The 12,246-nt window shown below is 38.2% G+C and overlaps 1 protein-coding gene across 1 annotated transcript in view; it reads right to left on the bottom strand.

The window, feature by feature from the left end:
• Positions 1–12,027, bottom strand: part of LOC149467810 (uncharacterized) — a 30,939-nt gene extending 18,912 nt beyond the window's left edge. The window contains exons 1-5 of the mRNA XM_089671164.1: positions 11,932–12,027; positions 8,910–8,950; positions 6,327–6,392; positions 2,422–2,487; positions 609–662 (exon numbers count right to left, since the gene is read on the bottom strand). Coding sequence (XP_089527290.1) covers positions 609–662; positions 2,422–2,487; positions 6,327–6,392; positions 8,910–8,950; positions 11,932–11,980 — 276 coding nt within the window. The 5' untranslated portion in view covers positions 11,981–12,027. The remainder of the gene's footprint in view (positions 1–608; positions 663–2,421; positions 2,488–6,326; positions 6,393–8,909; positions 8,951–11,931) is intronic.
• Positions 12,028–12,246: the final 219 nt, after the last annotated feature.

Here is a 12,246-nt window from a genome sequence, read left to right as displayed (position 1 = left end):
ATGAAAAATAGTAAATACAAATGTAACAATGTTACTTTGTATCTCTCTATTTCAGGTCTGAACAGTATTTTTAAACTCTGTGCCAGAAGGTCTGTTTTTTGACAGCAGCACCTGTATTAGCTGCAGTATTCAAACAGCAACTCCTGGCTGTCATTTTGACAGCTGGCAATTGCTGGCAAAGGCAGGAAGGGGAGGACAGAAGAAGAGGGGCTTAGTAGACACAGTCTGTTTACTTTTATTAAGCTTTTTGTGGAACGTGTAGCATTCCCAATGTTGACAATTGGTGGGTGAGTACATAGGTAAGGGTACTGGAAAACACATTTGTAAAGCGCACAGTTTTGTGAATGTGCCAGAAGCTTTTTCTTTTTTGAAAAGCAGTAGTATGGCTTTGATATGACTTGTAAGTGAAAAAGTAACATAGCACAAATAACTCTAATTAAAAGACAAGATTTAATTTTTACAAAAATAATAAATACACATCTTTTTGCAGGTAAAACGTGCATTTATTAGGAGCCTGCAGAGCATTGCACCTGAACATTGCACCCCAAAGGTGAACTTATCCTTTAAATCATGTTGAAAGTTGATCAAACCAATCCAATTAACCATACCATTAGTCCTAGGAGGTCTTCCATTTTGCAATTAAGATCTACGGATAGCAATTGCTAGAAAAAGAATTACAAAGAAGTGCGTGATTTAAAGGTAAACTATACACTGTTACTCATACATGTTTTTAAAACATAGTTAACATTAAACCTGAACTCAAAAAGTAAAGATTTGTTCTGTTGTAGGGAACATCTAGAAATGGAAATGCTGTCTAAGCAGTACCTTAAAAAATATACGTTTGCCTGGAATAAAAAAAATAGCAATCACTTCCTTTGCCTAGGCACTCTTCTGTAATCCCATTGCTGTATATCTGCAGTGAGAGATCACTGAAGTCTCTATTATCATAAGATTTGAGATTTACTGATGCCACTACTGTGCAACTCTTTGTTAGCTTGCAGGAGTAGAGATTGTAAATGAAGACCTGCAAGGCAAGGACCTCCCTACATTTGCTTCATCAATCCTGTGGATATGCGCTTCCTTCACCTGTTCTACTGCTTCCTAACCATGCTTCTACCAGTAATCAGATTACCAGCAATCAGGTGGGCAGCTATGACATAAGGAATCCAAGTTCTGTTTCTACCAAGATAACAGTGACACAGTCACTGGTAAATCTGAAATAGGTAAAAGATCAGCTGTAGAGAGACACCTGGCAATACAAGTGACTAGTGCTTTGTTCTGTGCTTGCCTTGTTTTGGACACCATGTTCACAGTATTGGTCATCTTTAAAGAACAAGGTAAGCCTAAACTGTTGCCTATCAACTGCCTTTAGTAATGTTTTATACTGTTCGTGATACATATCAGTGTAAATACTTTTTAAAAATCGTTTTCCTAGTAGTCACCTGACAGCACAACTCTGGGTCTTGAGCTGCTTGGTGAGATCTGACAATGGCACTGAATTCCTAGAGTAGCAATGTGTCCTAAGTGCCAGTGCCCTGAGCATTGTTGGAGTTCCTCCCACCGCAGGAGCAACCTATGACCCAGAACTGCATAGTCACATGCTTGCTAGGAAAAAGATTTAAAAAAAGGTGTTCACACTACTATTTATTACAAACAGTATGGAGAATTACTAAAGACAGCGTGCATGCAACATTAAAAGCTTGGTTAGTAGTTAGCCTTTCTTTGTTCTTTAATACTTAAAAAAGAATCTGCATTTTTTAAGTTATAGTAGTATTAAAATGAGTGCAACTTATTTCTTAAAATCGTAGGTTTTATTACAATATTACCATTTAATAGATAGTTGTTACTTATTTAAAAATACCTTGTTTATTAAACTAAAGGTCAAGCCCACTTATAACTAGTACTTTAGCTTTTGGCAAGCATTTTTGGTCAAAATACCCTATCTTTTGGCAAAGATCTCTTCTTACAAGTCAAAAAATGTCCTTTTCTCACAGATATATTCTGCCTTGCTGATGATGAAGAATAAATCGGAATCATTAAACTATCATTTGGTTTTTCAATTGCTATGGAAATTTATTGAAACTATGTATTCTGGTGAAAGAAGATAGCATAGGAATTGAAATATCATCAATTACTCAGAATAGAAATGTATAAGGCTACGTTCACACTTGTGCCGCATTTGCATGGGCACCTATAGGAAACTCAGGGAAAAAGCCCCCAACCCTTTTTTAAAACTATGTGGTTTTGTGCTATCAAAAGCACACCATGTTTCAGTGAGTGAGGGTATTATTAAGACCTGCAAAAGAGCAGCTTGTTTTGCCTGTGGGTTAGGAATGCGTGCATGGGTTCCTGACCTGCACAGATGTGAACCTAGCCATACAGTTTATTGCAAAATCAAAAAGTAAAAGTAATCCAAATTACCACGATATTCAACATTTCTTCTGTTAGGCATAATTCTCTTGTTTTTCTTTCCTTTTCAGGACAATTCTGCAAAAATATACATGTTTAAAATAATTTTGTAAACACACGCTGTGTACTATGCAGTTGCGGACTGGCCCATGTAGATAGATATATATGTATATATACATATATACACACAGTTGTTCTCAGAAGTTTGCATACCCTGGCAGAAATCGTGAAATTATATTGAAAATATGACTGATCATGCCAAAAAACTGTCTTTTGTTTAAGGTTGGTGATCATAAGAAGCCATTTATTATCACATAGTTGTTTGGCTCCTTTTTAAATCATAATGATAACAGAAATCATCCAAATGGCCATGATCAAAAGTTCACATACCCTGGAATGTTTGGTTTTGGTACATACAGACGCACAAGGTGACACACACAGGTTAAAATTGCAATTAAAGGTTCATTTGTCACATTTGTGACTTTTTACATTGCATTTAGTGTCCGTGTATAGAAAATAGTCAGGTAGTTTGTTAGCTCTCAGGTGGATGCACTGAGCAGGCTAGATATTGAGCCACAAGGAGTGGAAAACAACTGTCAAAAGACCTGCACAACAAGGTAATGGGACTTTATAAAGATGGAAAGTGATATAAAAAGATATTGAAAGTCTTGAATATGCCAGTCAGTACTGCTCAAGCACTTGTTAAGAATTGGAAGGTTCAGGGATCTCTTGATCCCAAGCCAAGGTCAGGTAGACCAAGAAGGATTGCAGCCACAACTGCCAAAATAATTGTTCAGGATACAAGAAAAACCCACAGGTAACCTCAGAATAAATTATAGGGTGCTCTGGAAAAAGATGGTGTGGTTTTAGAACAATACAAAAATACTTGAACAAAAATACGCTGTATGGTTGAGTTTCCAGAAAGAAGCCTTAACTGGGCCAATGCCACAAAAAAGCCCAGTTACAATATGCCTGACATCTTGACATGCCTCACCAGGCTTTTTTGTAGCATTGGTGCAGTAAAGGCTTCTTTCTGGCAACTCGACTATACAGCTCCTATTTATTCAAGTATTGTCATATTGTGCTCCTTGAAACAACCACACCATCTTTTTCCAGAATAGCCAGTATTTCTCCTGAGGTTACCTTTTCTTTGGTTTATTCTTTGTATCCCCAAAAATTCTAGCTGTTGTGGCTGCAAATTTCCTTCGTCTACCTGACCTTGGCTTGGCATCAAGAGATCCCCAAACTTCCCACTTCTTAATAGGTGATTGAACAGTACTGACTGGCATATTCAAGGATTTGGAAATCTTTATATATCCCTTTCCATCTTTATAAAGGTCCATTACCTTTTTAACCATGTCTTTTGGCAGTTCTTTTCCTGCATCTCATGGCTTATTATCTAGCCTGCTCAGTGCATCCACCTGAGAGCTAACAAACTCACTATTTATACACAGACACTAATTGCAAATGTAAAAAGTCACATATGTAGAAAATTAACCTTTAATTGCCATATTAACCTGTGTGTGTCACCTTGTGTGTCTGCACCAAGGCCAAACATTCCAGGGTATGTAAACTTTTGATCATGGCCATTTGGGTGATTTCTGTTATCATTATGATTTAAAAAGGAGCCAAACAACTATGTGATAATAAATGGCTTCATATGATCACTATTTTTAAATAAAAGACAGTTTTTTGGCATGATCAGTTATATTTTCAATATAAATGCCAAAATGTAATGATTTCTGCCAGGGTATGCTAACTTTTGAGCACAACTGACTGTATGTATATATGGACTAGGTTCTGACCATGAATCGGTGGAGCAACTGACAGGAGAAAGATCTGTGAATGTAAACAACACAGATCTCTCCTATCAGCAAATCAGGGAGATAAAAACCAGCACATCTCCTAGTACAACAACATACATTACACAGTAATAACAATCCCTGGCACACAGATAACCCTTTGAGCACCCCAGATGTTAACTCCTACCTGTCCAGTGTCATTAGTACAGTGACGGTGCATTTTATTAGCACTGATCACTGTATTAGTGCCACTGGCAATGTCAGTGGCAGTTGGTCAGTTCCCACCCAGTGTCCGTATCAGAATGCCTGCCGTACATCACAGTCCCACTATCAGTCATTACTAGTTTAAAAAAAAAATCCAGTATCTATACCATTGTTTGTAGATGCTATGATTTTCACAAAAAACAATTAATATATACTTATTGGGATTTTTTTTTACCAAAGACGTAGCAGAATACATTTTGGCCTAAATTTATGAAGAAATTTTATTTTCATATTGGATATGTTTTATACGTATATATGTTTTATATATCTGTTTTTATAAAAAAAAACAGTGATGATGAAATAGCACCAAAAGAAAACTGTATTTGTGTGAAGAAAAGGAAATAAATGTAATTTGTGTACAGTGTTGCATGACTGCGCAATTGTCAGTTAAAGTAGCACAGCACCGCATAGCATGGCCTGGTCATGAAGGGGGGGTAAATCTTTTGGATGGCAAGTGGCTATACTGGGTATACAGGGAATGCTATATGAAGATGTAAGTACACTGCTATCTATCTATTTATCGGGTTTGATTTTCCAAAGGAGTAGACATTGTTTTCAAAATGAGTATTCTCTGAACTTAGTAAATAAGGTGAAACTGTGTTAGCTTCATTCAACCAGTCCTTTGCTAGCAAAATTTCTGTTTATTTCTTCCTTTCACTAAATGGTATATTCAAAGTGGGCACATGCCTTATTTACTAACATTCAAATTACAAAGTGAAAATACACTTTGAAGGCAACATCCATACAGGTAAGCTTCTCATCAAGTCAACCCCTATTATGTCCACATGGATGTTCATCATCCTGCCAATAGCTGTCATCTAAGCACTCAGTGGAGTTTTATGTCTGCATAAAGAGTACCAAACAGCTGAAAACAATTTTCGCTACTTATATGGCCAGACCATCTTTCATTTTCTTTTTAGTTTATAAAGTCATGCAGCAATGAGTCGGTACATGGGTATTTTAACCAGTTTTAAGCTGCTTTTGCATTCCCATTGACTGGTAGAGAAGCAGATCTGATGTGAACAAACGTTCATGTACATAGGCTTTTAGAGATTGTTCACATTGTATTTTATGCAGGACAACATTCAGCCTGGGCTCACACTTCTGCGGTGTGGCATAATGCATGTGATTCGCACAGGAACCGCACCGCATTCCTTTGCAAATCACATGTGTGTGCGATTTGAGCCATACATTTTGTATGGCTCTAATCGCACCGCACCCACACCAAAAGGGTGCAGGACTCTTTTTTGGTCCGCACTAGAATCACTAGAATCGGATCGCATGGGTATTCACACCCATGCAATCCAATTCTGCACATCGGACTGCATTTTGCAAACCGATTTTGGGGTGTTGTTAACTTAACATACACACCCACAGCGGTTCGCATGAGCAGGGTGTGCTTGTGATACGGTGCGGAATTCACACAGAAACCGTTGCGAAATCTGCACCGCATCAGTGTGAACCCAGGCACAATTTCAAGTTTTTCTAAAGGCAGGGCTCTCTACCCATGGCTGATGTCTAAAATTCAATAAGCAGCTGTGGTCTGATCAGTGCAAAGAGTGTGAAATGAGCTATTTATGCACCATCACAGAAGAAGGTCATTAGGAAATGTTCTAATGCCCAATGAAGGCAAGTGTGAAACCACAGATTTACATTAAGAAAGACAAAACTCAACAACATGAGCTCCCTTTTCAAAACATTTGCAGTCCATTGTGTTGTGTTGTTAACAGTTGCTGTTGTGCATTGAAGTATCATTGTAAAATAATGGCACTTCACCAAGTGCCATGTGTTGTGGTAACACGTGATAAACCTTCTTTATATTTAATATAAAATGTTTATATTGACATTTACCTGTAAAACCGTAATTTTTTGAGCAACGGACTCTGCACAACGAACATAGTACTGAGCCATATTTTTCTGAAAACAAATTGTAAATACATTAAATATCAACATAAGGGAAACAAACAAAAACAACAAAATATAGCTCAGAGGGCTGATAAAATTGTTTGAGATTCAGTTCAGTTCACATAAAGCTTTAGAGACACTATAGTTCTAGCAGGAACAAAGTAAGCCATAGATTATACAGTTTTCTTAACTTCTACCCATCAAGACAGTGAAAGGGTTGATAACTACAACAGGAGACACAACTGCATAGAAACCAATCAGCTTCCAGGTTTTATTGCCAAACCTTAATTGAACAAGCTGTGGTTAAAAGCTGATTGGCTACCATGCACAGCTGCACCAGATTTAAATCTACCCCTATGTGTTGATGGGGGAATGCCTCCAGCAGCACTATTGTGCTCTGCCAGTATGGAACCTTCCCTGCCGGCAGATCACAATGATTGCTGCTATAGTCTATAGTCACCAGCAGTAATAACCTGTAAAAGATCTGACAGGCTATTTGTTTTGAAGTCGATCAATGGATCATCTTCAGTACTACCAGCCTGCCCATAGATGTATTTAATATCGGCTGATCTATGTGTAACCGGCCAAGATTTGATACATGTGTTTTTGCTCATCCTGTGGAGATTCGTTGATTGCCTATAGATGTATTTAATATCGGCTGATCCATGTGTAACCGGCCAAGATTTGATCCATGTATGGCCGGCTTTAGCCTTAAAAAAAAAATTCTACCACATCGTAGGACTAGAAAGCTGCAATATATTATATTTTTGCTCTTGGACTTTGTAATGCTTTAATTATAATACCTCAAGCAGTGCCCCACACTTCTGAACTTTACATATAGCTTTACCATATAAATATAAATAAATAAATAAAAAATAACTGGTCACCCACATTCTCCATATTAAAATTTTAAAAACATCAATCAGTATTTTTTATCCCAACCCTTAGATATAATTTATTTGCATTTTCATAATACTCTCATGGGTTGACAAAAAAAAAATAAATTCAAAGAAATTACATTTATCAGATAATATAAAAATATGAAAGAAAAATATGGACTGATAAATGTAATTTTCTTTAAATATATACATGTGTTTTTGCTCATCCTGTGGAGATTCGTTGATTGAAATATTAAATCCTTTCTTTATTTAAATACACATTTTTCAGTGGCAAAACTATATGAGATTTATCATAATTTACACAATGTTCTATGCTTTTTTTAATTCCTGTCAGTCAAAGCCATTGAACAGCAAAGTCCTTGAGAACTTATGGTTGGAAGAAGAAGATGCTGAGGTAAAAGTGGCTTTTTACCACTATGGTTGCATCTTCCCTTGCGGCTCACAGAATACTGGTAAACAAATTAGAGGAGTAACTTATAAGTGCACTGGTGAAAAAATAAGGTTAGAAACGTCACAATGTAAAAAGCTATTGGTGAACACTACAGTATGACATTTTATAGTAGGGCACCCACAATGCTGGAGGGCAATGTATGGAGTCTTTATTGGTCATCCTTCTACCAGCCAGACAATAATAAAGAACAATGTTTGAGGCAAATCTTGAATTTGGGTTTAGCTTCTTAACATCGGTAGCCTTTAAGTGGTTTCTGATGCCGGGAGGCAGGGTTTATGATTGTGTGAGCAATGATTGGTTGTCACAGTGGTCACATGATAGGAAAGCTCCCAACCACAAGCAGTAATCAGGAGCTTTCCGATAGGCTCCGATAACTGTGCTTGGAGCGTGCAGGGCGACTGCTCTTGGCACAGGTTTGTTTGGTACGCAAATATGTGGTCTCTTGTTGTCAAGACCCAACTTTCGAGCAGCTGCATATTTGCATGCTCTCTGTACAAAGAGGTTAAAGTGGAGCTCCACCGAATTTGACAGGTTGTCCTCCCCCCCTCCCTCCCTGTAGTCTTCTGGGACACGTGACAGGTCCCAGAACACTACGGGACTATTCACAAAGTGCAGCGCTTCTCATGCATGTGCAGTGGGCACCCGGCTGTGAAGCTACAAGCACCCGGCACCAGGAAGAGAAGACGGTCAGTGAAACCAGTGGTGGTGACGACACCTTTGGACCGAGTTACAGGTAAGTGTCTGTATTTTTTTGTAGGTGGATCTCCGCTTTAATTAGTGTTTATTTAATATATCAAGTATGACTCTACTAATGTAAAGTGTGTCAAAACCCAAGAACCCAAGTAGTCAGAACCATTCTCCCATCCTACAATGCAGCTTACTGTCTGAACACTGTAATGTTGGTTGGGGGGGGGGGGGGCATGCTTACGTGGATACAAATACTAACTTTCAGAAAGTTAGACTTTACATAGGAATCTTGAGTTTCTCTGGTGGGACAGCAGAACACAGTTTATACTTACTTATAAGCACCCATTAGAAATCATCCAGTGAATGAAAATACTTCAGTTCAGGAGGATGAATTTTCTGTTATACTTATAGGTTTTAAGTAGTAACACACTAAATAAATACTATACAATACATTATAGAAAAACAAATCACACTAATCTATGGGTTTCTTACATCCAAAGGTTTCAGTGTAGGGATCTGTCCATTACTTGTTTCTAAAAAAGAAATATTGAAAGATGTATTAATAATGGAAAACATACTAAGAGAAAGGGAATATGTTTTAGTCAGTATCTGATGTGAGCAGCACAGTGGCTAGTGCACCTGCCTTTTGCAGCACTGGAAACCTTGGTGTGTATCCTTTCCAGAACACTATCTGCAAGAAGTTTGAATCTTTGTGCTTGCATTGGTTTCCTTTGGGTACACCAATGTCAACTCACGCTTCAAAAACACACTGGTAGCTTAAATAGCTCTTGTCTAAATTGGCCCCTATATACTGTATGTGTGGTTGTGAGATAGAAACCCTAAATTGTAAGTTCCCTGAGGGCAGAGACTGATGTGAATGAACAGTATGTAAGCACTGCACAAATTTATATTGATATATAAATATCTGTAACAATATAAATAAGCTTTACAGCTTTTGAATTAAACAGGATTTATGAATGTAGGATGGATGATTAATTGAAAGGTTTGCATCTTCCGTTCATAGATCCTGTTTCATTCATGGAAGCTGTGGTAATGGCTTCTATGAATTGAATAGCTGGGTGGAAAGGGTGCAAATAGTCGTGCACTCTTAATTAATGCCTGTCTCAACTCCCTCAGTTCAATTAAAGCATTTGTAAAGGCTTGGGTTTTTTTTAATTAATAAACATGTTATACTTACCTGTTCTGTGCAGTGGTATAACAGCATCAAACCTCCTCCTCTGGGGTCTCCTGCTGTAGCTCCAGGCTCTTCCTCTTCTCAGTGCACCTCCATAGCAAGTCTCTTCCTATGGATGCGCACCTGTAGGCCCACTCCTGAGCCGGGCTGTGTGCATCTATAGACACACACAGCCTGGCTCAGCCTCACCTCCCACTCTCTGCTCACAGGATTTTATTGACAGCAGCAGGAGCCAATGGCCCCTGCTGCTGCCTTCCTGTCCTGTGCGGGGGAAAAATACCAGCACCCCTGACATCAAGCACAATGCATCGAGATAGGATTTAGGTAAGTATGGGGGGGGGGTTAATACTTCCATACTTCCACCAGAACAATATTCTGCCTTTAGAACAACTTTTGGCTCTGCTGCACCAACATGTTTATGGTGGTGGTCAGGTGGAGGGTGTGAGCATTGGAGGAGGAATATTTTTGATAAACCAGGTAAATCAGGACATAGCATGAGACTCATCTTACTGAGGGTGAGTAATATCTCTTGTACTGATTTTTCTTTTTGTTTTTTTTTTTGTTTATAAGCAAACTTAGGCTTTAAATGTTAATGCAGATCCTGTAACTACAATTTAGCATTAGACCAAACAGTGAATATTTTGGACCATCATGCATCTAGTTATACTCCCTTATTAGTTTTTGACTTGTGATCTTCAAAGAGAGCTGGAATACAGACATTGTTTGTAGTACTGTAGATGGGCTTGAAAAACCATATTTATTGAAGTATATTCACTGAAATCTCATACAAGCTTTATCATGTTAAAGTGATTTCAAAAGTATTTTTTTTTTTTAATCTAAAGCTTCTGAAAAATCTGCATCTGTTGATCTTGCCATTAAAGTCCTTTTGCAAACACTGTTATAGGCTGCAATGTGTGCTGCTGCATTGCCACCCTGTCACAGGTTCTTCTAAAGCCATGTTTCTCAAGTAATGGGTCGTAACCCAAAAGTGGGTCACGACCAGGGGTGGACAGAGCCATGGGGCAAATGTCCCTCAGGCCTCTTTAATGCCCCAATAAAACGTCCAGAGCCCTGACATCATAGCTTAATAAAAACAGCTAGCTGCACTAATATAAGTGTTAAGACGGCTGGGACTGCAACTATTGCCAGCACTAATATTTGTATTATTGTGGCCATCTGATCCCATTAAGTGGGAAGCAGAGTGCACTTACAAAGTGGTCCCATGAGCCTCGTGCTCATTCCTCCTGGGAGTGTTGAGAGGAAGTAATATATACCTATACTTCCTTCCAGCCAGCCACACAGGATGGAAGAAAATCACCGCTGGATGCCAGGAGATGACTTCGCTAGGTACTTTTCCTGGGTTGTGGAAGGATGATGGAGAGGGCAATTTGAAAGGAGTGAAAGAAAACAGGAAAGTGATGGTGATATTGGGGGTACTGAAAGTGTGCATGGATGGGGAGGACTGAAGGAAATCATGAAAGGGGAGGGCATGAAAAGGAGGTCAAGGTGGGTATTAAAGGAGAGTGTGAAAGAGGGATAAGGAAAGAGCATAGAAAGGGAAAGGATGGGGGTCATGAAAGGGTGGGCTAAAGCAGGGCATGGAAGGGGAATTGAAATAGTGCATTAAATGGGGGGGGGACTGTAAACCCTCACACAAATAGTGCACAAATTATACTGCTTATTTAAAAAGCCACTGAAGACATTAATACTCTTAACTTAGTGTGCCTTTGAGAGAGTGACAGGTAGAGGAGGCATTGCTCAGTTTAATGGGATATTAGTGTGAGGTAGAGGGGACATTGCTTAAAGTTAGGGGGTATTGATGTTTTTTTGATATTTTATGTATGATTAACATAGTTATTTATTTTAAAAGTCTAAAAACAGTTTTTTATTATGTAAATGTATGTACATTATAGAATACGTCACAAGTTGTTTTGTGGAATAAATTATAATGTTTCGGAAATTAAATTATTTTTAGGTTGCAACTTAATGACCAAGGACAAATGTGGGTCCTGAGGTTCCACAGGTTGAGAACCATTGTTCTAAAGTGGACTATAGGCAGCTCTGTAAAATGCAAAGGCATGTTCTATTGTTATTATCAGGAGAGTGAAATGACATTCAGCAGTTCCTAAAGTGCTTGCTTACAGACAGGAAATTAATGCAAAGGGCCCTGTAGGAATTCATCAGTGCTGATGTGCAATAAAGAATTAACAAATACAAAAACGCTATCTTATTTACAAAAAAAACATGGCAATGGCTTACTATACACAGTGGTTTAAGTATTAAAAAGTATTTAAAGATACATTGTCAAGACATACTTACCAATAAAGCTGGAGATGCCCAGAAGAAGGACGATCAAAGCAATCTTCATGATGGCGGTAAATGTGCGTAAAGCTATTCAACTTAACAGAATTGAATTGCTCTCTGAAAACTAAAGCTTTTACCACCCCTTTTATATACATCCAGAATGATGCTTAAGGAAGAGCTTGTCATCTTCCTTATTTGTTGATTGGCAAGGAATAAATTATTGTCAGAATTCCAGCATTCTATGAAAAGGATGTTGTGACATTTATGTGTATATTCAAAGAACATGCATTTGTTCTCATTTTGTAGGATCTAATTATTTAAGTCAACTTT

Source organism: Staurois parvus, unplaced genomic scaffold (assembly GCF_062004578.1).
Source record: "Staurois parvus isolate SC_StPar_1 unplaced genomic scaffold, SC_StPar_1.0 ptg000099l, whole genome shotgun sequence".
NCBI classification, from domain to species: Eukaryota; Metazoa; Chordata; class Amphibia; order Anura; family Ranidae; genus Staurois; species Staurois parvus.
The sequence above is the reverse complement of the archived record's forward strand: the minus strand, read 5'-3'. Positions and strand labels throughout refer to the sequence as shown.